The 26990-nt window shown below is 45.5% G+C and overlaps 1 protein-coding gene across 1 annotated transcript in view; it reads left to right on the top strand.

The window, feature by feature from the left end:
• agbl4 (AGBL carboxypeptidase 4) overlaps positions 1-26990 on the top strand; it is a 180953-nt gene that overhangs the window by 77473 nt on the left and 76490 nt on the right. Inside the window, exon 5 of the mRNA XM_029828419.1 lies at positions 18908-19124. Within this exon, the coding sequence (XP_029684279.1) occupies positions 18908-19124 (217 nt within the window). The remainder of the gene's footprint in view (positions 1-18907; positions 19125-26990) is intronic.

The following is a 26990-nucleotide window of genomic DNA, read 5'->3' as shown; positions in this document are numbered from 1 at the left end:
CGAGCTGTTTCAAACATCTCCTGGAACAAAGTATTGGTGGACACATTGCAACCATCGATTATTAAACCAAATCCTGAAATAATGTTTTCATTTTAAGTATTAATGAGCTAAGCTACACTACAGCAGTTTGATGGAGCAGGAAGTTGTTGGGAGACTGGGGTTTGAGTTTCGATGAAGGACAATCCAAATATTTTGCGTGTGGGAACAACCTGAGGACGACAGCAGTGCTGCCGTATAAACAAACCGCCTCAGGATATTGTGCTACAGCTACAGCCTTTAAAAACTGCTGAGCTTGTACCCACACTGGCTCTGTTTAAACATTTCCACATCTTAACCCAAGTTTCTCTCTTTTTTTTTTTTGCAGCTCAGCACCAGTTTTCAGCCTTGGTGTTTGCACAGTTTCCGGAGGTTTGTTTCCTCAATGAAAATCAATCCGCAGAGCTCACAGATAAAATGTCAATCACTGAATTTATTCATAAAATAAAACAAAAAGAGGAAAAAGCCATCACCGGCTTCCACACAGCACAGAACAGACGCTTGGGCCGACAGCGCAGACCACCAAGTGTCGGCTAAGCTATTGTTTCCCTGTAGAGAGAAGGATGACACCCAGCCAGGCGGCGGTTGGTGTGTGTGTGTGTGTGTGTGTGTGTTTGCCTGGGTGGCCCCGGGTGTGTTCGCACCACGAGTGTTTTCCTCTCTGAATGCGTGCATCTGTTTGTACTCTCTTGTGTTTGTGTTTGTCAGTATGTTTGTTGACAACACTGTAGGACATCAGGGTGGGATTGGTCAGAATGTGAGGAAGCAGCTCATCTGAATATAGATGGGTCCCATCTGGAGGTAGTTGGCTTTGGCCCTTCATAATTTTGTAAGCAGCTAAGCATCTGCGGACTGCTAATGAAAAGGAAAGGCGCGGGCAAAGACTCTGGGCAACCGCCGGCTGCCTATAGCTGTCAGGAAGGGAAGCAGAAAGAGTGTGCTGAGAATATCAGAGGTCTTAAAGAGACCTCGATGGCTCCTGTGGGGGAATATGCAAGAAAGCCAAGTAGGCCATTAGAAAACTGAGCCATAAAATGAAGACAGTGGTGTCTTTATTGTGGCCCATTAGCTTGGATGTTCATGCGGAGATGGCTGCACTATGAGCCCCTGTAATGAGTAATATAACACTGCAGAAGCCCAAAATGATGTCCTGGTTAAAAAAAAAGAAGCTAAAGAAAGTAGAGGTGCTGGTTGAGCCAAATTATGCTAACTACGCAAATCAGCCTTGGAGAGCAGTTTGGAGCAATAATTGGATACCTGTGTTTGGCCCACAGGTAAACCCTGGGGGGAACTTTTCTCATCTGATGTGACTTTCATCCGTGTCTGCGTTTACATCTAACAGGAGAAAATTGGGGTGACAGATTCTCTTTCTTTGACCAAACAGTGATGGAAGGAAGCTAAATTAAAGTCTTCAGTTCCAGTCTTTGATGGAGTCCAGGCTGTGGTCCTTAGTATTCCTTATTTAAAATAAGAAATGATTAATTAGTGACCTCAGCGTCGCGGCACCTTTGTCTTATTTATTAGGGAAGAAAGTCTATTTTGATGGTGCCCCTCTCTACTCTCTGGAGCTTTACCTCCTTTCTCAGGGGCTGCGTTTTGGTTTTTTTAACTTGCGTGTGATTCAACCAGACTCATGTAAGACAGGCGCAGAAGGAATTCAAGAGCTCATTTAGAAGAATAGCTGCAAGTTAGTGATGTAAAATGATTCAATTAAGTTTCATTTTATGCTTTCAAACGCAATTATTAGTGTATATTATTATATAGTGAAATGATAATAACAGATCAAGTGTATAAAAGCTGGCGTGACTATGCACTGCTTATTTCAGTCATAATACCACATGTGTACATTAATCCCATATAGGTAGAGTTCAAAAACATGAATTTGAGTGGAAGAGACTTTGATTCCGTTGTCCTCTTCAGATATTCCGGATTACATCCTGTATGTTTCTCCATGGCTTCTCTCCTCCTGCCGTCTCTTCAATAATGTGGATGACCCTGAGCATCACCGCGGTCTCTGGCGGATACTGTGTGTGGTTTGCTTTGAGAATGGAAAGCCATAGGCCCTTTTTCTTAAACTATATTATTTTATCTCCTTTATTTCTCACCCTGATTTCCCAGTGGAAATTGAATGAAAAAGCAATTGGTTCTCCTTTTTATTACTGTCATCTTTGTTTTCTATCCAGGGAAGTAAGATTGCCTGATCTCGGAGGCCTGCACTTTTACCTCCCATCTGAAGCCACATCGAAAGAAGGGAAAAAAACAATAACTGGGAAAGTAACAATCAGCATCATAAAGAAATTGACCTGTCACACTGAGCGTGTCTGAAACTTAAGGGCTGCAGGCATGCCAGCACTTTCCTCTTGTTTTTGAGGGATTCAGTCTGTCACTGCCTGATGGTGGCTTTCACTATCTTTCACCCTCCACTATTCAGGAAAGAAAAAGTTCGGGAGGAGACGAGGATCCCAGACGGTGGAAGGGAGGGAGGTGGAGATGTCAGGCTGAGGTAGAAGGGCTGCAGGTGAGGAAGACGAATAAAGATGAGGGAGGTTGGCGCCGAAAGGGGGATTAGAGGATAGAGGAGAGTACGAAGGAGGAGAAGACTCCCTTGAGGTCCCATCTAACCCTGCAGAGACGTGCTGACGGGGGATCAGTCTCCTCGTGCAGGGTGTCTCAAATCACTTATTCATCGGCTTCATTAAGAGAGAATTACAAGGCTGCTTAAAGACCCCCAGGTCACACTGTGTTCTCAGTCATCACTATTACTAATGAAGGCCTCCAGCGCGTCCTAACTGTCAGCTGTTTATGGCTGGTAATAATGTGGATTTTGAGGAACAATTACTGTCATCGAAAGGACAATTCTGGGGCACACACGCCTGTTTAATTGAGCTCCGTCTTATTTGGCTGTGGTGTCATTTATGACAGAGTATACATGTCTATATCTGGGATGAGGAGAGATTTAATATTTGGTTGGTAATGGAAAAGCAGCGACGTATGCGAGCGTGATTCCGCCAACCAACGCTCCGGATTTTCAAACATTAGGCAGTAACCTTCATTAGCAGCCGCATTTCCATCTCGATTCGGCAAACAGACAGTTCAGAACGGCAGCGATTGTCCTCTGGACCTTCACACGTGTAATTAGAACTGAGTGTGATAATTATGAAGGCAGAGGGAAAGACGGATCTCATCACTCGGTGTCCAATCTACTCGTCCACGTTTCGCATGTCCTGAATAATCATCTGGCATGTTGCTGCAATCAGCTGGTGTAATAACCCACAAACCTGTAATCTTGTTTGGAATCTCACTGCACGCCGGTGACAGCTGCATACGCACCGAGCCAAAGGAAACCTTCACTGCGATGCTGCTAATCAGAAATCTTCCTGATTAACAAGAAGAGGACGTGTTAGACAACAAAGCGGTCGATTCCAGCGCCAGGTCAGAAACAAAGTTCAGATTATTCATCTTCTGAGGCCGCTGCAGGTTATATCTTACAAATCTTTCCTCGTCCGCTCTTTTCTTCGTCCCACTTGGCATCTATGCCAGCTTATTGTGGGGTAGCATCGTTGAACAGCCCGACACTGTGGTTTTCTTGCATAGTAAACACTAACATGCAACTTACCTGCCCTTTATATGCGTTAACTCGCTGGTCCACCAAAATGTGGGTATACAGGAAGCAACACGCACATTTCAAATAATGTCACAGATGACACAAACAGTAATTCACTGGATTGAAATAACATCCATAAACTTCCGGGGGAAATTAATTTACACAGCCTTCTTGTTGCTAAGGCTCTCCTTTTTCCTACAGTCGTTACACATGTGTGTATGTTTGGGTTTGTATGGAGCGGTCCTTCCAGCATGGCAGCTTACCAGCTCCCCTGGCTGGACCGGGGGCTGGCAGGCAGAGATTGCCCACTCATCAAGCCACTTTATCACAAGGCCCACAGAGTTCAAGGGGGACTGTCAAAGACCACGTTGATGAGCCTCATCCGCTGCCTGAACACCAGCACACTCCTGCACCACTGGTGCCGAGTGGCCAAGCACAGCGTTAGCCCTTCAACGGAGCCGTTGTGTGAATGGAGTAGCAGAGATAGCTTGACTAGGGTTTAAATAAAGGATGAGAGCTAATGTGTTTGGCAGTAAGCATGTGGTACTACATTTTTCAGTGCATTTGGGATTCCTTGGCTGGGCTGGATGCCCCCCTTCAGTCCACAAACACAGTATTTGGAATAGTCCTGCTAACAGACAAACACAATAAACTCACTTGTTCTTGCCAGGAGCACCGTTCACTCCTCCCCTAAATTATTAAACAGCAGAAACGTTGCCTGTCATCTCTGTCCGGTGGATGGAGTTTTCAGACTGGCATCCCAACCTTGAGCTTTATCCCTACCTGGGCGTGGTCTTTTCAACGGAAGTGTGGATGTAAGTGTTTTGAGTGCACGGTGTTAGAACGATAGGCCAGGATAGACTCTTTTATTTCCACACTCAGTGTAGTGGAAACAGATTGCAGCTGTGTAAAAAGATATAAGTGGGTGCTGCAAGAAAAAGCCTTTTAATTGCATCCCAGTGCAGAATAGGCAGCTTAAACTGAGAGAAAGTCTCTTGTTATGCTTTACTGTTGTGAACACACTCTCTCCTGCCTTTGTCCTACTTAGCCAGCAACTGTAGAATCACTTATCTTCACCTTGCCTCCTCTGTCTCCTGCTAATACACATTAGCGGCCAGCAGCCATATGTAATAGGGCTGTGTGTGCCCCTGCTGTTGTAATGGCTTCTCTGACAATTCTCCCATTAAATGTGGTCAGGCACATTGAACATGAATCCTTGGAACACTCTAAAATATTGTTTTATAAGTGCCATAAACAAGCTGGGCAGTGTCAGTGACTTTGGGAATAGCTGCTAGCTTATTTTGGGTTTTTACTTTGTTTATTGCACCTTTTCTCTATCTTATCATGCTCTAGTTTTCTCCTCTCTGACTTTGCCGCCTGAGGCTCTGCAGCTTTTTGGGACCATTATAAGGAGTGCGGCTACATTATGAATCCCATCAGATTACAGTGTGACGAAGCGGACATGTCTGCTTTATTTAATGGGCCTGTTTGTAATCTTCCACAGTAGCACATACAGTTCAGATTCTTCTTCTGCGAGTTGTGAAACCAGGGTAAAGTCAAAGATAACGCCGTCATCAGCAGCATCCTTAACTGTTGCCGAGGCAAACGACAGCGCCGATTCCGCCAGATAAGTGACATGTTCATTTGTTTAATTAAAGCAGGTCGTCTCCTCGTGGTGAGGGGTCATTTTATAGAATTTTAGGATTAAAGCAGGTAATTAAGTAAAGTTCCAGATAAGAAAGCCCACAGTGGGGACTGCTTCTGGCAAGAGGCAAAGCAAACTTAATCTATCTCCTCTGCTGTCCCACAAGGTCGTTGGCTTTATTAGTCTTTGGCCACTACTACTGTACTAGTGGGATGACATATTTTACCTGCTTACTGGGATGGAGGGAAGGAGATGGCCAACCAGAGGGCAAATGGAGCTGCCAACAGCAGTGTGTACAATCTATAATAACGCTACTCTACACAAAATTTAAGGTAATTACCCAAGGCTTGTTATCTCGTCTGTGAGAACAGGACAAGAACTTGTGCAGCAACAAGCACCTTGACAGAGATATTTGTTTGGTCAATGGAGTGTGGCATTAATTATCACACAATGATTAAAGGCACTGAGCAGGAATGGATGTCATTTGTCTTGCCAGCCTCAGACACTACGGCGGCCAGATGGGTCATTATTTTACTGGGCTTATGGGTTATTTTTAGGACAGGCAGGCTTTCAAAGTGGTTTTTGATTTTCTTCCTTTTTTGTGATTTCATGCAATCATTCTAAGATGAAATTCAGGTATTACAAACTGTTAAGACCGAGCACAAGCACACACTCTTGAGTACTCATGCTACCATATATACATACGTGTGTTTGGATATGCACACACACACGCACACACACATAACTCATGTTTCACCCTGAGGCGTTAATGAGGACTAACTAAAATAACTTGAGACAGAAATAAAGGCACAACAATTTAACTTCCTGTAAATTCCTTTAATATGATTCAACTACTCTCTCAATTCACCGCTGCAGAACCTCTTTGATCTGAGGCAGGGAGTTCAGGGACGTCCTCTTCCTCCTCCTCTGCCAGTCTTTTGATCCCCGTTCATCTCGATGGTGAAACGTCTGAATGCTGGGGCTTGTTTAGATGGCCCCTCAGCCCAGTCCTGCTCTGCAATGATGCTGCTGTGCTGTGTCATGATGAGAGGCTTCCAGCTGTTTATGGCCTTCAGCAGGTCCACAGAGGTGGACAAATGGACAACTTCTGCACCTACGTCTGTTTTAGTTTGATCTTGATTGCTTTAGTTTAACATAGACAGGGACCTGGTGGGCACCATTAGCCTCAATAAACTGGTAGTCAGATCAAGATTTTCCTCTAATGTGTTGGATGGTGGCACTTGGCTAATTGGTCCAAACAGGACCTTTGACCAGCAGAAACAGCCTACCTCCACCACCACCTCCACAGGATGAGAACTGTTGATCATATTGACTGAGATCTAAGTTCACAGCAGTGATGCCCGGTGGGGTTGAGGTCATGGCTCTGTGTCTGAGTCTTAAGACATTAAATATAAATATCTGAATGCTGTATTAAACAACCCTACATTAATGTATGACTTCATTCTGGCTCGCTATGGTCCCCACCAACCAAATCATTTTCTACCTGTTTCTACTTGAAGGAGTCAGAAGTAGGTTAGTGATCAGTCTTCTCTGAGAAGCCATGAGGGAGGATGCATAGGATCATCATGCAGATCTTCTATCGACTGGATGCTGCATCTGCTGTTTTATCCAGATAAGAGTCAAGTGTGTTACTGCGACTTTACCGCCGGGTTTGTAATTAGTTTTCTCCTCATATCAAATGAAATCTGTGCTCACTGTGAGCCTGAACAACAAAAAGTCTTCAGGTATCCGATTTTCTCAGTTTGTCAACTGCTATTTCTTTCTTCAACATGTATTACGGATGAAGCCGGAGACGGCCTGAATCCATCAGACGACTCTTTTCGTCACCATTTTGGCAGCTCCTGCTAACCATGACGACTGTAAATTACTAATTGAAGGAAAATATCTAGTACAGATTATTACATTGAAAAGCTTGAGCTTTCAATACCTGCTAAATGGAATGAAAAGAAAAGAAAATGCCAGGAAATGAAGCAACTACAACTCTAATGTATTTGTGTTAGTTAAATGATTATATGATTAAAAAAAGCGTGAAGGGAAAGAGGTACTTCATAAACAAATAGGCCTGCTCTGTCTTTCTTCTGGTTTTGTCCTTCAAAAGCACAAATGAAGGAACCACTAAAGGCCGCCGTCTGCACAAGGCCAGCAAAACATTTGCCCCTTTTCCTTGTTTGATGGGGCAACTGTTGCAGGAGGGAGGAGGGGGCTCGGTGCATAAAATGACCCTGTGGCTCACAGGGGGCACACAACCACTTTGTGATGAAGATGCTTCAATCGCACTGCTGCCCTGGAAGGCATCGATCAATACACACACACACACACACTAGAACGCGATAACACATTTACATCATGGTGACAGAAAAGGGCAGCAGGGCAGGAACTTTGTCACTTTGAGTTTGAGGGAGCAGCAAAAGCTTCATTCTAAATAGTTAATAGTTAATAATAGTTTGCAGAACTCTCTAAATTTTGATATACAAACACAAAAGCTGTTTTAAAGATTTCAAAGATTATTTGGATGCCTCCACAGACCTACAAGTGAGCCATATTTTGCAGGAGTCCTTCATGAACCTGGCTCTCCAGCTCCAGGGTGGTAACCTTGAGACTGTAGCCAACTCAAAGCCTAAGAACTGTCAGGTAGCCCAACAACCTCTGAAGGTTCCCTGTTGTGTCCTGATAGGTCAGAAGGAGTCAGAGCAATATCAGGCCGCTGGCAGGAATGTTGTGGTTGAATAGTGCGTATGAAAACACATGAAAGTCCCTTTTCAGGCATTTTTAACTCTGGACTGTCTTTGCCGTCTCCACGGAGAAGCTGCTAACATCTGCTCATTATCTGGTCCAACAGTTTGCAAGGTATCATAAGAAAATCCTCTTTTTCTTTCATCTCGTATTAGAGCTGCGTGTTCCTGTCGAGTAGCGAGGCGCGCTGTGGTGATTCACAGCCGCCGTTCTGTGTGGCATAAGCCTGCATGGATGCCTGCAGTTTCTGGAAGTCGATTCTCTTTGTTTGGGTTGTTTTTAGTGCAGAAACATTGAAAGACAGGGGGAAGCCATTTGTGCATATGTGGGAGACAACACTAGGGGGGTGGAGGGATGGGTCGGCATCATACGTGCATTTGAGTGTGCGTTGTGGGGGTTAAATGAAAGTCAGTGTGCACTCATGGGGAATCCTAAGCAGACAATGAAAAATGAGAGTGCAGAAGCTGCGCGGCTACTTTTTCCTGTGGGAACAGCGACGAACAGGCATACATACCGTTGGTGATAATCGCTTTGTGTGTGTGAGTGTGTGTGTGTGTGTAAAACAGTTTTTAAATGTGTCAGGGAATTCAAATGGAATCTACGCGTGTGTCAGTGACAGAAGCTTGCACTGGCGTTAACTCTTTCCAACACACTTTATTAAATCAGGAGACAATTTCAAAGGAATTTCATCTTCAAAGAGCATCAATTCAGCCTCTGCCCTTGTCTTTTATATATGGTTTGATTAGACGTGAATCGGTCCGGTCAAACATTTATTGCCGTCGAACAGAGCGGTGCTAATATTAACCAGCCAGCAAGCATTGTATTTATGTCTGTTTATGCTCTGACAGGAAGACACTAACTGGATGGGCGGTTTACCAGTTCAGCAAAGCAATAACAAACCCATAAAGTCAGTCTCAGTGAGTATGTGTAACTAAACTCAAAAGGACAGGCCTGCAGAGATCATCCAGAGTACTGTTACTGTACAGTACAGCAGAGAAGCGCTTTTCTTTCTTCTCAAAGTACACTTACATACAGTATTTCTACCAAGCATAGTTTAAATTGTATTGGAGTGTGAAATTTTTGAAGGCAGAGTTCTTTGCCCTGATGTCATTCTGACGTTATCAGTGTTGGAACCATTCCTCAGAGATTTTGGTATCATATCGACCTGATAGCATCACACAGTTGCCTCATATTTGTGAAGCGAATCTCTCCTTCCACCACATCCTAAAGGGTCTCTATTGGATCCAGCTATGGCGACTTTGGAGGCCATTGAGTATCGGTATCCAGAAAGCAGTTGGAGATGATCTGAGCTTTGTGACATGGTGAATTATCTAGGAGTAGCCATCAGAAGATGGCTACAGTGTGGTCATAAAGGGACCGACACGGTCAGCAGCAATACTAGGTTTTAGTGTTTTAACAATGCTGGATTCCTGGCTCTTTAAGAGATGGGCTTCTGGATTTCCTGGTTGTAACGAGTGATTATTTCAGTTCCAGTTGCCTTGCTATTATCTGGAACCAGTCTGCTTATTAATATGACCTCTCACATCAACAAGGCATTTTTTTCACACAACTGCAGCTTATTGGATGTTTCCTCCCTTTTGGACCATTCTTTCTAAACCCTGGAGGCGGTTGTGTGTGAGAATCCCAGTAGAGCCGCAGATTCTAAAATACTCAGACGAGCCCAACAACCACGCCGTGCCGAAAGTCACTTAAATCCCCTCTCTTCCCCATTCTGAGGCTGGGTTGAACTGCAGCAAGTAGTCTTGACCACCTCTACTTGGCTAAATGCATTGAGTTGCAGCCATGTGACTGGCAGATGAGCTATTTGTGTGAAGCAATTCTACAGTAGGAACTAACACAGTGGCTAAAAGTGTTTTATTTAGTGTCAGTTTACATGCAGACTTAGGGCTGGATTTCTTTGTCCGTGTTTGTGGTTCTGTTATCATAACACCACTTTTTTTTCTTTTTTTCTCCACCATTTCAGCCGCACAAGCAGTAACGTACGACTGTCTTGTTAGCCGCTCTGTTCTTATCTAGTGTCATTCCAAACAGCGCTCTCCTGACAAGGGGTATTTGATTCAGTCAGGAGCTGACGTGCACGGGGAGAGATGGGAAGTATGTAGGCAGAGGAAGAAACAAGAGGCAGGAGTGAGACAGACCTTTCCTGTTGTGAAACGCTGCCAATCTTTATGTCTGTTAGAATAATCATCATGCAGACGACAGGAGGGTGGAAATGGCCGTCCGCACACAGAAACATGGCAGGCAGTCAATTATCTGCAAGGTTTGTTTTTCTCTGTGTGCCTTCCATTTGCACGCCGCTCCTATGAGAAGGGGCTTTTGATGGAGATGATTCTGGTCACTGTGATATTATGTGACTGTGTCTTATTAGTGCTCAGCGTGCGCAGACATGGAAAAGGTCACGATGTTTCGGCGTTCCCTTAGCTCTTTTTCTTCAATTAAAGCTAATCACCAGAGCCGGACATCGATCCAGCCCCTCACATTTTCATATGCCTCAATTTGATGAGCGAATGTGTGTTCGTACGCGCGCGTGTGTGTGTGTGTGTGTGTGTGTGTGTGAGAGAGAGAGAGAGACAGTGAAGTGTCAGAAAATGTGCGAAACAGAGATGAAGTAACATCAACAGAGACAGGGCAATCCACGTTCATGCAGTACATGTGCGCCTGTGAGCATGTGCACAAATGAAAATGCCATTCTGTGATCTGGAGCACATGGAATGATTTACCTCTCCTGTGTAATGGAGTAATTTCTCTTTTTTTTCTCCCTCGATTCCCCATCTCTCATTTTCCTCCTCTTTCAATCTGCTGTAAAATATTCTCCCGTTTAGCTGTGTGACAAGTCATCTGTCACTTAGAACAAGAGGAGAGAGGGAACGGGCTCTTCTGATGGACGTACATGTGTGTGTGTGTGTGTGTGTGTGTGTTATCTTACATCTAACTGAAGCAGTGATTGCTGTTGCCCGAACACAAGAGCACGTGTGAGATTTGTAGCAGTAGCTTTGATGAAGCGAGCGTTTATTTACATATCTGGGAACTTTAATTCAGGTGAAATGGGCCCGTCCCTCACTGCTCCCCCTCTGTCCTCTCCAGCGAGGGTGTTGCAGGCTGGACAGGTATTGAATTTTTGTAAAATAAACCTGAGAGAATAAATGTTTTTCCCTGCGCCTTGTGAGACGGGCGGCTGTATTTCATCATTCGCCGTAATTAAATATTGTGACAGAGCATCGCGGAGCTTTTCGGGATAGATTATATTTATGACAGCTTTAGACTAAAGTCGCTTTCTACCGTTGGAGGCGCCGTCTGTCGTCCGATATTACTGTTATCTAAACGAAACGTTTGTTTCTGCATCCTATCTTGACTGCTGTGCGCTGATATCACCTCTGTCTGTGGGATAGCAAATCCACCTGCCTCAAGCCTGAGTACCCATGGCTGGAGGGCCTGAAGTGGAGGCGGAACGAGGGCGTGGCTCCGCACGTTTCCCATATCTCGCGCTCTTCCGGTGCGATGAGGCCGAAACCGTTTGTGCTTCAGACCAAAACCTGGTGCCGACACAAACACCGGCTCAAACAGCCTGTGTGAACAAGATACCACCGAATTGGCCAAGAGGCACAGAGCTCTGTTTGGTTTTCTTTAACCCAGAAGAATGCAGATTAGTCAAAGGTCCTCTCAAAGGCGTTTAGATTCATCTGGAGAAATGCTGGTGTTTATTGGAACTGCTGACCATGAAAGAGGCCTGGAGGAGCGATTTAAATGAAGCTGGTGCCACACCTGCTGGTTCCACCCTTAAAGAGACGTTCCTGGTCGCCTGGGCGACAGCTCCACCTCGGCTCTGGTTCCTCTCACCGACGAGCTGCCACGTTGCACGACGCAGGTGTCCCTGTTGTTAAAGCAGAACATCGGTCAACGTATATTCAGTCAAACACACACACACCCATGACGTAAGGAAGTCTGTCCCACAGTTACCGGGCGTGTCCCGCTGTGTGCCTGGAGCACAGGTGGCGGGGCACAACACTACACCCCCCCCTCCTTGAATCCATTCCACTTGAGTAAGACAGCTCTCCATTTCTCAATATACAGTTTTGTTGTTTTTTTTTAATCCCTTTAATAGTTATTTTTGTGAACACACACTTGCCTTTGGAAAAACAAAAGACTGAATTTATATAAAAACAGTTGGACAAAGTAGATTCTGATCATAATCTGTCAAAGTTGGCGCCAACAGTTCATTTCTTGTTGTGCTTGTGTCCGTCACTGGACGGCTTTGTGTTGCGGCAGGAATAATAGACGGGCTTTTTCGGAGCTGTAAGCCTTTAAGGGCAGTGCGGCTCTGGGTGCTGCAGCCACACACTCTCCTCTGTAATAGCCTGTAATTCCTTCTGTCCAGTATAATCACCAACACACACCAACACACACACAGCGAGAAAAGAAAGGCTTTTATCTGGCAGGGTCATATTCACATTGAGGAAGTCGCTGCCGTCTGTTTGCCTGATGCGTGTTGGCACATTCTGCCCACTGAGCCGTACACGTAAAGGGAACGGAGCATTATTAGGATAAATGTCAGAGGACTACTGAGGAGGAGTATTGTGCTTCACTTTTTTTTATGTCTACCCAAAATCTGAGGCAACACGTGGCTCCATCTTTCACATGAACTCAGCATGTGCAGAGCGTGTTTGTTTGGGTGGGAGTTTGGTGCAGGTGCCAGACTCTGCCCCTACAGCCCTGTGGTGGCTGGAGAAGTTAATTGGCAGCATCTGGCTGTCTGAAAGCCCAAGCTTACCCCCAACACACACACACACACACACACACTGCCACCCCACCCTGGTTTTCTCCTCCCTTTAGCACCCCCTCCTGTGGGTGCTGCTCCCCGATGCACACATGGCAAAACCGGTCGTGGCTGCAAGCTGTGAATATGCTTCCACTGTGTGTGTGTGTGTGTGTGTGCGTGTGTGTGTGTGATATACCGGGGAGTATGGAGTCAGACAGGGCAGCCAGGCCCCCAGCTGCCACCATCAAGCCAGGGGAAATGCAGGCAGACAGGCTGGCATCTCGAGCCAAAAGCAGCAGGACCCTTGGGGAGCACAGAGAGGCAGGAGGAGACACACCAGAAGGGTGGAAGGAGAAGGAAGGAGGGCACAAGGATGGATGAACACTGTCCTACACATCCTGTGATGGATACACCAACATAGAAGACATAATAGGAAAAAGAGGCGATTGGAGCCAGGACTGATGGTCAGGCTACAGTGATATTATAGGATGTGCAGCTGAGGTCAGAGCAAGGGACTCATATCCATCCTATACAATATAATCAAGAATCTGGCAGAATGATCTAATAAATACCAAAATACAGTGTCAGCATGAACAATGTGTAGTGTAGCTCTTAGCGCTGGTGGTGAAGCAGATACTGTGTGTGTGTGTGTGTGTGTGTGTGTGTGTGTGTGTGTGTGTGTGTGTGTGTGTGTGTTGGGGGGTTGTTTTAATTTAAAATGAAGTTTTGATGAAGTCTACCAATTAGACACAGAGAAATCGCAATGCTAGAATGATTGTAGCTGTTTAAAACTGTCCTCAGCATCCCTGCCTGGTTGCTCTACAATAAAAATAACAACAAATATAAATACAGAGTAATTCATATGAATGTGGGGACAACAAAGGTTTGAAACTGAAGGCTGCAGTCGGCTGATTTGAATGGGTTTTTAAAAAAATGAACTGGGCTGAGCTGGACGACAGTGGATGAGGTCATCTCTCTGAAGAAGACGGTGATTTCAGAATGTGTCATGTGAGTTGACTTGTCTCCCACCTGCTTTAGCAGAGAGGATGATCTCACTATCTGTGACCCCCTTAGTCTCTCTACCCCCCCCCCCTCTCTCACACACACATACACACACGCGCGCCGTGTTGCTGCTGTTGTGACTTAATGTGCAAGTCACTTAGGATGAGATCAGAGTCTTCGTTCATTTTCCAGTAATATAAACAGTAATGACTTTGAAGAAAACAATCACACACATTTAAACAGAAACAATATGAACGCTACAAGCTGGCTAGGCTGTAATGTAATTCAGATTGAAAACAATAACCGAAATGTGTTTTCGCAATGTATTGCCTTGCATTTAGAATTTTAGAAAAAAGAACAAAACAAAATAATACATGAACTAGACGTGTCAGGGATTTTTGTTCTTTGTCTTTGTGACATCAGCCCGGCCATTATTGATGCTGAATAATTGTTTAACTGTGTGTGTGTGTGTGTGTGTGTGTGTGTGTGTGTGAGGGAGAGATGGAGAAAGAAATTGCGTATGTGTTTTGTCTTGTCTGATCTCCTCGACCGTCATTATTGTTATGGCTTGGTCTGGCGCCAGTCTGTCTATTTGGCACACACACCTACACACACTGATGGTGTGCTGGGAGTATAAAGTTCCACTCTGGGAAATGCTGCATCACACAATTACAGAGTGAAGGTCCTGCCTCTCTCTTAACTTTCGCTTTCACACACACACACACACACACACACACACACACACACACACACACACACACACACACACACACACACACACACCTGAGTGCACACATGTACACGCTCTGACTAGCTTAGCAGCTCACCAGGGGGCTAAAGGTTGACATCATTTTATATATGTGCTTGATGTTTTTCACTCTGCATGTGTGGATTTGCTGAGTGCCCCCCATTATTGCACGCGAATATGCACCTGCCCTGTTGCCCCGTTGGGGACCAGTGGCGCCATTGTGGTGAGGGCACAGCGATCATGTGTTGTCTGCTAATTGCCCCACTGCCCGTCAAGGCGCAGGGGAGCACAGCGTGGTCAATCCTCTCCTGAATACACAGAACAAAGACGTGCTGAAGGCTTTGTGCTGTTTTGATTTGCTTCTCTTTAAAACCTTTTAAAAGGTCACCTCTTGTGTGAGGCTGTGGACGCGGCCCTCTAGTGGCCAACCGTGTCACTGCCAACCTGCTAAAGTGTGAACTTGGGTGTTTTTCCTTCATCTAATACAAGAAAACAACCACAAATTGGTTCAACATGTTCTGGTTTTGTAGTTTCCCACTACACTTATTTGTCTGCACATTTTATAAAGAAGTGATGAATCACTGAAAGACATTAGCTAGTTGTGATTCAACCGTCAGGAAGCATTTTTATGGAGACTTTCAGGAAGTATTAAGATGATTAAAAAAGTTTAAGGCACAATAAATAAAAGAGGGGATTTTTTTCCCCCTCAAGCCACACAGTAAATCCTCCCGTATCGTAGTTCAACTAAGATTTGTAATAAAACAGCTCTAAAGTTTTGATTGATTATGTTTCCAGAGCAACCGTCCAAGTCAGAGAGTTTGATTCTTTTAAAATATTCACGATAATGTTCCATTTATAAAACCGGTGTCTGCTGATTTTAAAGCCTAATACCTTAAGTGGAAATGATTCAAGGAACATCCTGATTTTTAAATGAGCAGTTATGTTAAAAAAATAAATACTCCTGCAACTACATACTATAATAAGCTCTTTGTGAGTGGCTTTAATGCTTCGTGTGTTTGGAAGCAGCAACATGTCCAGGTTAAATGTGGACGACTCAGATTCTAAAGATGTCAGCGCTTCCATATCTGACTGAATCTACCTTTACAGAAAATGTCAAGTGGTTGACCTCTAAACCCACGAGCCCCAGTGATCTAACCACATAACCACAACGGGCAAGTCCCTGCGTCAAACCCGCAATAAATTTTAAAACTTGGACCGGTCAACGCCATAATACGTCGTGCATCCAGAGGTGGTCATCGTTCACCTCCTGTTGTCCCGTGCAGCTCTCTCATTTTATCACGTTTCGGCCTCGTCGGAGGACACTGCACTTCGTCTCCACAGGTGTACCACGCTCAGATCTCCCGTTATGAGGAAGCCAGTAATTCACGGGCATTATTGCTTCCTACAAAACCTCACGCCTGCGAAGCCAGAAGACCGGTCGACTTTCATATCGCCAGCCCCGGCCTCCTCCTGGATTAATGCTCGCACACGCCACTGCTCCAGAAGGTTATGATTAACCTCAAAGGAAAAGCCTGGCAATGGATTTTTTCCCCTGCGTCGTCACACTTTGAGGCCAAATGGTTGGTCACAATTGAAGGACGTGTTCTCATAAAGTCTAATAAATATACTGTACTGTCAAACACACCATCCAGCAGGCTGGCCAAATTACAAAGCAAGCAGTGGTTGCCTAGTAACTGTGCCTCCGAAAAGCTTTGTTGCAACTGGATTTGCATCCAAAAAAGATAGATGGATACCTGGAGAATATATATATGTTTGCACACTCATGCGCTCAAGACCGTGAGTGCCCATGAATATATATATGTACATATATATAAAACTGCATGTTTGTCGCTGTTTTTCTGCTCGACTTTACGCTCCGAACAAGAGTGTTGGGTGATGATTTATAAAGGTAGAGCCTGGAATCATGCCAGGAAGTATTGTCTTTTTAATTATTGATGATGTAGCACTGGCTGCAAATGAAATGTTCCCTTAAATGCATGTTAATGGAGCCACTATGGTTCCGGGAAATATACTGGATGCATATGACCAGCGGAAGAGGACGTTTGGCGTCCAGACCATTGCCACCATGGACAAACAGAAGGGGTCAGCTAAACCATAGCAAGTGCTCCTGGGCCTTTGGAGGGATGTCTTGAGGTTTTTTTGTCTATAAACCTGGCCAGAGCAGCAGTGATTGGCATGTCCTCTACGCCTGACTGATTTGAAACAAATAGGCCGTATGTCACCCGTATGAAGGCTACCAATTTCTAAGCGCTCATCTCAAACTTCAGAGCGATACTGGTGTCATCAGAATTAGAGCTGGAGTCAGTAGCTGGGAGGCGAGCGCCGTGACACCTGGCCAAAAGCTGCCTGCTAGCATCTGAAGCTCTGCGGCTCCTCAATCTCCCCTTGTCTTCTCTTTTCAGCTCTGTCCCATTTCTTGTCTCAGTCCTGATTTGCCACCCATTGACAGGCGTTTCAGGCTTTCTTCTACTTTCCTCTCCGTCTGTCTCCTTTTTCTCTGTAAATCTGCGATGAGAAGCTGTTAACTTCTCCCACAGCTCGCTGTCAGAGGAATAACCTTGTTATAGTTCACATTTTCTGCATCTCTTCCAACTGAGGCTCTTTGCATATTCCTGTTTGTGTGTCTCTGTAATCACTGAATTGTAAAACCGCATGTGAGTGTTATCGTTTTGGGAAAGCGCCCCCCCACATTCCACACGGTGATAACTCTGTTTGGGAACAACGCCACTGTACCACATCAAGAGATGGGCAGGGGGAGAGGCGCAGGGAGCTACGTTTTAGATAAAACAAATTGTCAGCCGCAGCGCAGGGGGAATCCAAAGAGGCTCCGTGTGCGAATGTGCAGGAACTGAATATTTTTCCTGTTTGATGGTGGGACCTGAGTGAATCCCCCGCTACCACCTGCAGTTCAGGCCTCGAGGGTGCTTGTTCTCATATGAGAAGAGCCAGAGCTATTTTGCCTTGCCTGTAATGATAATGCTGTACCAGGACAAGTGACAGTAATTAAAATCAATAGTGAGGACTTTTCCTGTCTCTGGCAAGGTCAAACACGGCCCAGCAGAGAGAGCAAGAAGGAGAAACGGGGAGCGGTGGGATTGTTTGGATGGGTGAGATGAAGGGGGGACTATGTAAAGAGGTGAGGTGTCATCATATTTTAATTAACCTGTACCTTGGGGGGGCTGGCACCACGGCAATGGAGCGGCGTATCGACGTTGGATCGGGAGCTACTGTATATGCGTCCGTGTCACACATGGTTTGTCCTTGCCGCTCATCTTCCTCACAGCGTGCTCTCCTCCATCCGCGTATGGTTGTAGCATTTGGCATGATGACATTTTTAGTTTACTCGAACTGCCTCCAATGAGGAAGGTGGGTGTGACGGCGCCGGGTGCATTAGTATTCTAGGGAGATAACCATGATGTGGCCACGTGCATCCCCCTTTCTACTCCTCTGAGGTAATCATCTCTCTCACTCCTTCCTCCTCTGTCAGACTTGGACAAAGATTTTTGCCTTTTTATTTTACTAGCTTACTGCACGTGTGCAGAGTGGCCGGAAACCAAGTATTAATGTCTGGGCAAAGGCATTGGGCTGTTGCACGCCTCTACCCTGTCCTTTTTTTTTTAGAGGTGAGTCTCTCAGGGCGTCTGTCCTGTTTGTTGATGAACCGATCCTGTTCCATCACATCCTTGATAGGATCTCCATCTGATCTGCTGCCAGAGATGCTAGTTCTGCAGCCAGCCCAGTTATCACACGGCTTCTGTGATGCTAGCACTATATGCCCACAAATATCTCCATATCAGGCTCAGATCTGCCGCTACCTTTCTCTCTCATCTCATTCTTATCTCCTTATTCCACCTTTCTCCTCGGTCCCAACACCGCGCAGGCATCAGTCACTCACCTCCCCACATCCTCTTTCGCCTGGTTGCGTTTCGCATCGTCTGTCAGAGCACGGGGGCAGCGTTGTTGTTGCCCACGTCTTCTTCGGGGTGAGGTCAGCGAGAGACGGGGCTGACAGGAGAGATTTGGGAAAAGACAGATGAAAGTGAACAAGCCAAACAAGAGATTTGTAAAGAGAAACAACAGTCTCTTTAACTTCTCTACTGCCCCCCTGGCAAACATGGCATTTTGTTACCATCTCTATGACTCGGCGTCCATAGCAACGGCTCCGTCCGATTGGTGACGAGTACCATCCTTTAGTGGCCATGACGACTGTCACCAGTGATGAGCCGGTGCTCAAGAACACACGTGCAAACGCTCCAAACATCTCTCACCGATGGCTTAATTCCTTTAAATCTGAGACGATCTCCTCTTTTTCCCTTCCAGGCAGAGGCTTCCGGCTAAAAACGTGTACTACTACCGCTGCCCAGACCACCGACGCAACTACGTCATGTCCTTCGCCTTCTGCTTTGACCGAGAGGACGACGTTTACCAGTTTGCCTACTGCTACCCGTACACCTACTCCAGGCTGCAGCACTACCTGGCCAGTCTGGAGCGCAGGAACCTGCCCTACCTGCAGAGGGAGCTGCTGGGACTGAGCGTGGTGAGTGACACGAGTGCGCGAAGGAGCTCCCGCCACAGCGGTCGGGCCGGCTGTGTCGTTGGTGGTGCCTCTAGTCTTGTCTGCTCTTATCAAATAATTGTAGGAGAAAAACTAAATGCCTGAGAGATTAGCGCTCGCTTTACTCCTGCCCTCCAACGTTTGGAAGAGAGCGCGCCTCCGTGACAGCGGAGGTATATTTGTGAACAAGCAGGTGACCGTGAAATACAGCAGGTGTGGTGAGTGAGGCAGGCAAATCCACAGAGCAGTCCTTTATTAATTAAATGTCTGGTTACTTGCAGTGGTAATCACAACATGCACAAGGCCAGAGGTGATCTCCAGGTGTAATTGTGTTGTTTTTGGAAACAGCTTCTGTTCAAGTTCATTATGGGAGAAAAGGGGAATGTCGTTCCGCAATTTAACATTTCTGCTTTATTACTGAAAACCTGCTTTACATACTTTATATAAAAATCTAATTAGAGGAGAGGAAAGCTGCTCATGTTTGTTTATTTTTCTGCCCTCGATCTGAAATCATCTGAGAGTCGCTGCTCTGTAGCACCCATGGACAGAAGGAGCTTCTATTTTTATCTGCCTGTTCCAAACCTTGGCTTCAGTTTTATGTTTTAGAAGCGTTTTATTCATATTTATAGATGATTTCCTCACTGCCTGCAATCACTCAGATGCCTTCCAGTCTTCATTCATCATCTCGCTCTCCAGTATTTTTTGGATTACTTATTCGTTTTTAATTTAAGGATCCTTCTTGGTATTATGGCATAATCCAGACACACGTTTCAAAGGACACTTTTTGCCAAAAGAAGATGCTGATCCTGAACTCACAGAGCCTTTTGTTGTCCTCCATAGATCAAACTTTTGTTCACGTCGGCTTCATATCCTCAACCTCGCTACAGACAACAAAGACCCATATGATGATGTTTAAAAGTAAATAAATATATCCTTCACAATGCTACAACTTTGGTTGGGTATAAATATGCTAAAACTATGAGATTGCTAAGACAATAATACAGTAAATAACTAGATTCATTATGATATTACTGGGTAATGACGTGTGCACATAGATCCTTACATTAAACTTAACAACTTAGACATTATTTTAATTTACATTATAATGTCGCTTCTGTGGGTTTTGTTGTTTTTAATCATTTCTGACACTTTGATAGTCTAGAATCATGTAAAGTATCTTAAATATAAAGTATGTTGTGTTGCGCCAGCTGCAGCCCACTGTCAGTCCCAGTCCCGGTCCCAGTCCCAGTCCCGGTCCCAGTCCCAGTCCCAGTCCCAGTCCCAGTCCTCAGAAAATGAAGAAACGATGTCTCATAAAAGCAGACATTAACGGCGTGCATGGATCGACCTCCATGACCATCTACAGAACAAACACAATAACCTTTAAAAAAAGCTGGGAGAGCATTAAAAATGTCAATTAAAAAACAGGCTAATCTCTCCTGCCCATCTGTGCTCTTCCTGTGTTGTGTTTAATCTTGTCCAAGTATTAAACTTTCATTCTTGCTTGTGCAGCACACAGCGAGGCCTGAGCAGAGACAGGAGCGGCGAGCTCAGAGTATTAGTATTCACCCTCACAGAGACGTTTTATGGCCATATTTTTCTCTTTATGTTCTCTGGGCCTGGATGGCAGACAGCCCAGCCCTCACACTCATTTCTCTTTTACTGTCTCCTCGTTCTCTTTTCTGTCGCCTCCCTCTGCCCATTACACTTTATCTCATGCACATATGCAGCTCCACACACATGTGCACGGGTCACAGCAGCGAGGATGGGAAAGGATGTGCAGAGCGCCCTGGATGCATCTGCCCTGAAATATGAATCGCTGCCATTTCTAGGATGGAGTCTTTGCGGGGACAGCGTGATATATTTTAACCTTCTGAGCGCTCCCGTTATCTAAGGATGGAAATAAGGCAGGTTCATTTGCACTGGCATTCTCTTATCTTGCTGACTAATTTGTTTTCTGTAATGCATTCTTCTGTGCAAAACCTCTGCCAGTCAGCACACACTGCTGGACTCTGATATTATGAAACAGATGGGCCCTTTAATTCTTATCAGTCAGCTGCCTTCTTCTTTGTGGACAACTGGAGGTTCCACCGTATCGCCGGCACAGAGGCGTGCAGAGTGGAGCAGGCAGCGCCAGACTCAGGTCTGACGTAGTTTATGGCTTCTGCCATTTCCCCCCATCAAAATATCCTGTTTAGCTCAGCTCACTGGCCTGCTGTTGCTTAGAATTTTATATCTTAATCATCATCTTTCCTAAAAATACAAATCCAAAATGTTGATCTGATTTTATTCACTTATTTGATGTTATTTAATTGTAAGTATGTCTCTAATAAATGATATCTTACATTTGTAACATGGATGTCTTCATAACTAAATATATTTCCCATAATTCCTTAAACAAAACGACACAAAACTGGAAGATTTCCCAGTGACAGTTTTTAAATTCCAGTTGTCACGGGTTTATGTCACAGCGTCTGCTTTTTCTCTGGCTTTTTCCTCTTATTTTTTTTCTCTTCGAGACCCTGTCAACTGTATCTGAGAAAGCCTCTTTCCCCCAAGGCGGACATGTCCGTGGAGACATCAAGAGACAACACGTGTTACTTTGACCTGCTTCAATAGACCTCTTTAAAGCTGTCCGATGCTTCTTTTTCTAAACTATTTCCTCATTTCTCTCCAGCCTCTTAAACATCCCCTGGCTATCTGGATTTTAAAGTGCATTATTTGCTCGTCTTGACTGTCGAGAAAACCTTTTTTTTTCTCTCTCTCCCACCAAGACAGTGTTTTTTTTGTTTTTTTTTTCTTCTTCTCTCAGGTGCTGCAGAGGCAGCAGTTTAAGTTTTCCTTCTGCTTGCCCTGCTGGTAAGCTGAAGGTTGTGGCACTATTAGTCACCTCTGACATGACGCAGCCTCTTGTTGGAGCCCAGAAGGATGAAAAATGTGTAAAATGGCAGATGACCCACCCTAATCTGCTCTGAAGTCTGCGGGTTCAGAGGTGTGAATGCTTTACTGTTGACATGTGGACATGCGATGAAGCTGTCGATGTCCGGCTCTGACTGCAGGGCTCTCACAGCAGTGGTCGTGCGTGCACGTGTCTGCAGCTGCTCTTGTTGCCGAGCTCTCCGTCAGTCATCTGGAAGGACACAGATGCAAACTGACCGGTGGAGATGACGCCGGTGTGAGACGGCGGTGCTGGTTTCTTCTGAAATCTCATAAATCAGAGCGAGACGATGATAGATGGCTCGTACTGTGTTGAGGAGAGGCAGTGGTCCCTGTCAGCTGCAGTGACTTAACATTACTTAGACTGCTGTGATTGAATTTTAGACCTAATCCTGTCTGCTATCAGAGCTCAGGTACCATGTCTGGGTGTCTGCTCAGAGGAGTCTCCAGGAACACTTGTGAGTGTGTGTGTGTGTGTGTGTGTGTGTGTGAGGAGGGGCAGGGAGTGGAGTGGGCACTGCAGCTATATCTGCCCGGCTGCCTCTCTCCCTTATCTCTGTGTTTGTACACTGTGTGCCAAGATCCAATCAATAGCCACTCCAGCCGTGGAGAGAGAAGGTCAGCAGCCGCACCGGCCACAGACCTGATGGAGAGAGAGAGAGAGAGAAACCATTTTTAAAAAGGCAAATTCCACCTGTCATCTTAATGAGCAATCCTTTCCTCGAGACTTGAGACGTTAACATGTTGCTGACGTGAGTTCCCAGGCGTTGTGGGGAGAGAGCGCCCCGTAATTCCAGATTAGAGGTTGCAGGCTCTCTTTCCCTAAAGCACACACCATCCGGAATAGTAAACATTCAACTTCGAGTATACAAGGAAATATCAAAGAGCAAATTCATCGGAAATCCTTTTTCCTCTTTAAACAAAGACACGGGGGCTCGTAATGCACCTGCTGTGTTTGGAGGAGTTCTGGATTTCTTTTGCAAAGTTCATATTTTAAATGTGTGTGGGGCTTTTTTGGAGGGGGCGGGGGGGATTGGCAGTAGAATAACGAAGCAGTTAAAAATCTCTCTTTCTCCGGAAAACATTTTCAGTTAGATGTTTGGTCTGTGTTTGACCTTTTCCTTAATTAACCTAATTAAGTTATCCTAATTCTTCAAAGGAGGGGGGTGAACTTGGACTGTAGTTGGAACAGAATAAGAGTCAAGCTGTATTTACCCCTACAGGACTTATTGTTGTTCAGCCCCAAATGAGACCATCCAAACTGTGGTAGCATACAGTATATCAAGACAGACAAAACCCCAGCCAGGCAAGCTGGCAGCGTTCAAGTAGGAAAAGTGCTTTTCCACGAACTGATCGGTAAACAGACATGTCTCAGATAAGAGGTGTTTTTTTTTCCTTTAGTGTTACGCTGTGCATGAATCCATTAGCTCTGGCCTCAACATCAAACAAGAGGGAAAAATACAGTTTTTAGAAGTAAACATGAAGAAAAAGCAAAGAAAATAGCTGTATAAGTGGCTGAAAAATCAAGATGTTCCCTTACCACAGATGGCTTTATCTACTGGTATTGTACTGGTCATTGGTGGGTCTGATGGTCTCTTTGGTTGGTGCGCTCCCACCAGACTCTTTATTGTCTGATATGTAAATCAGTGCACCTCAGCAACCAGCGGCCCGAGAAGAATCCGGAGAGGATGGAAAGGCCATCATTCTATCTTTGCAGAAGCCTTGGCAACACTTCATTAAGGCATCGACGTCTGCTTCACTAATGAGTCGGAGTGAGCCTCTTTCATACCAGCATGCCGGTAACAGGAATCGGTGACTCTCTTTTGTTCCAGACAATCGAGTCAGAAAGCTGCTCCAGAGAGAGCAGAAGAGAAGCAGCTTTATGATCTATGTCCTGATGTTATGGCGCCATATTGCCTTTTATCACGAGCGAGTGGGTCCCTAAGGACACCTGACTTTATTCCACATGCCCCGTCCCTGCTTCTTTGCCCTCCCTCCTGCATTCAAGAACGTGATAATGAGCCAGAGGAGGTGGGTAAATGCATTATCTCTGGCTTTTCACTCATAATCTAGCCCCTGCTGATCAGAAGGTTTGCGTTGGGCTTAATCACACATTGCACCCCGTTCAGGTTGATCTCTGTTGGGAAGTTCAGCCTCTGGGGGGGGTATTGCTGCTCTGACTCTCCTCACTGGGTTGTGCAGCATCAACCATAATCTTTCAAGTGTTAATTGGTGACTGAATTTTATTGTATCCTTGCAGGGTTCATAATTTATTGAAAACTGCTAAATCAAATCTTTTCTTCTCAGCTGTGAAAATGTGCCTGCATTTCCGGCCCAATCCGCCCGAGTCCCCCCAGACTCTCCTGGAATCCTCTGGGACTCCCCGCGGGACTCTAAATGTGTGATGTCTGTTTCACAGTCCAAGCATTTGCAAGTAAATCTGGCTGTGGCTGCTTTGACACCAGGGGAGCAGAGCTCTGCTGCTTGAAACGCCGTCTCACCTCCCCTCGCTGCTGTACCAGTCCTCCCTTCTTCCCCTCTTTTTTTCCCAGACATCACTGTTCCCAGATCTGCACAAATACAAAATAATCCTGACTGATGCCAACAGTGTGCAGCGTGCTCTGTGAATACGCACGTTCAGTCATGTAAATCGACTCATCTGTTAGATCAAAACATCCCAGATGAGATTTTCTGAATATGATGGTCCGATGTTCATGCAGAGCTGACCCCCTGTTGATCCTTATTACAACGTTAGCACAAAGGCACACAGATTTCGGGTAGCTCAGACAGAGATAATATTTATTTTGGAAATTGGAACTTGTTCACACCTTAATGGCTTGGCGGTCTGACTCTTTTGTCTCTGCAGTCTCTCTGTCCTTCTCTTGTCCCCGGTGCTCCAGTGAATTAAGCTAATGAAAGGCTCTCAAAGATGCACAGTGATGTTAGCCAGAATTCTGCAGATGGTTCTAAGTATCTGGTGCATGAAATAAGGAGGCAGATGAATGTCATTTCCATAGAGACACAACCTTCAGCAGGCATGTTCCTCTTCCCTTTTCACTTCATTCTCTGCCTCGATTTTTGCATCTCCTCTCTCTTGGGTTTCATAGGCAGACCTGCCCCCCCCACCACTACACACACACATCACAGCGGTGCCCTCTGCGAGTGCATATTTCATGTGCCCGTTTCCTTGATTGTGTTGAGGATGGAGCGCCAAAGAGGGAGCAGTCGCTCTGTTTCATTTGGGTGTCAGGACCCTGCTCCTCAGTGGGATACAGACAGCAAAACAGATAGCACTGAGGGCCTTTAATAAATCAGAATACACTTCTGACAGTTTTCCATTGGCCAGACCAAATTTACCCGCGAGAAAAACGAGAAGGCAAAGAAAACATAGGAAAATCAAAGACGCAGTGACGACAGTAGCACGGAGCCGGCTGTACAGTAGATCATTTGTTTGGGGGGTAAAGAATGAAAATTAATGAAAAGAGAGTTGCTCGCCCTCCAAAGGCAACCAGGCTTGAAATTCACTTTGAAGGAAACTTAATTTGTTGTAAATGGGCAAAAAACATATCACTGCACGGAGTGTGGAGGAGCTGCGCGGTGTGTCCGTCTGCTTTGTCTGTCTGTCTGTCGGCGTGTGTCTGTGGCAGATGAGGACGCCATGCTCTGAATAGCTCAGCTGAGAGGAGGGGAAACACTGGAGTCTGTTAATAACTCCAGTAACAGGGCTCTCTTTCTACATGACTGCTCTCCAGCACTCCTTTCACGTCTGGATACAACTCCAGGATGTGCGAGGAGAACTTGTCAAAAAGTTGCTTGGAAAGAACAAAGTTTGGCCCCCACTTCAGGTGTTTGCATGTTTGTTGTTTGTCTGGTGCAGCGCACACGTGCACAGAAACGATACACGTTCTTATGTAACATGAAACCCTCATTTAGAGAAGAGACAATATACAGCTGCTTTATTTACCTGAGTGAGATTAAAGCACACCCCTGTGCTCTGGCTCAGGTACTTTCTCAGGGTTTAAGTGCAGCGTTGAAGAAAAGATGTTTCACTTTCATTTCGGTGGTTTTTCCCAATGGTAAAGGTTCCTGCGGTTGCTGTTATAATGTGCTGTAGATGTCCTGTATCAGGGTAGCTCATTATGGACATTACTTACAGGAAAACCACTTTTACAGATTCCAGCAACCCAAAAAACATTCAAGGCAGTCGAAATCACCACCACAGTGAAGGCGTTTCATACTTTTCACACTCTTGCCATCACCATCCCAGTTTAATTTACCAACTTAATCAATTAATGCACTTAATTGGACAGGCCGTCCTGAGAATAACTTCTCTCTGAGCAGCCGGCGCTGCCAGCTCCTCTCATTATGTGTGTCCTCTTTATTGCACCTGCTTAACTCGTGCCTCCTCCAGAAGCCTCCCAACACTCCTTTATTTTTAAGCCGTAGACCAAATCTAAGGATGCGCCACAGGTCGAGGTTAAACTTCACAATTATAGACTTGGCTGTTGCCGCCTCGCTGAAAGACAGTTACCCCTGCGATCAACAGATGCGTGTGATGGGAATTCGGTATGAGCAGGATTCACATCACATCAAGTCCTTGACCCGCGTCTCTACTCTGAGCTCTCTCCTGCCATTTCCTCTCTCTTCCTCTCAAGGCGCTGAGAGGCGTGTGAGTGAGTGCAGCGGGATGTTACGTGCCAAGTGTGCATCTTTCCCTTCGGTATGCAGAAGACTTGAGAGCTATATGGGGACTAATGGGTGAACTTGTTCCATGTCTTGGTCTTGAGAGCCTTAATTATTCTCCAGGCAGGAAGTGCAGAGACAGACATTCAGTGGAATATTTGTTGGAGGGGTCTGCACTTTCATGTGTTTCTCTTCTGATCCTCTGAAGAGCTTTGCTGCTTTCTTCAG

The sequence above is a fragment of the Takifugu rubripes genome, chromosome 20, assembly GCF_901000725.2.
Source record: "Takifugu rubripes chromosome 20, fTakRub1.2, whole genome shotgun sequence".
Lineage (NCBI taxonomy): Eukaryota > Metazoa > Chordata > Actinopteri > Tetraodontiformes > Tetraodontidae > Takifugu > Takifugu rubripes.
Note: the sequence above shows the minus strand (reverse complement) of the source record. Positions and strands in the feature narration are given on the sequence as shown.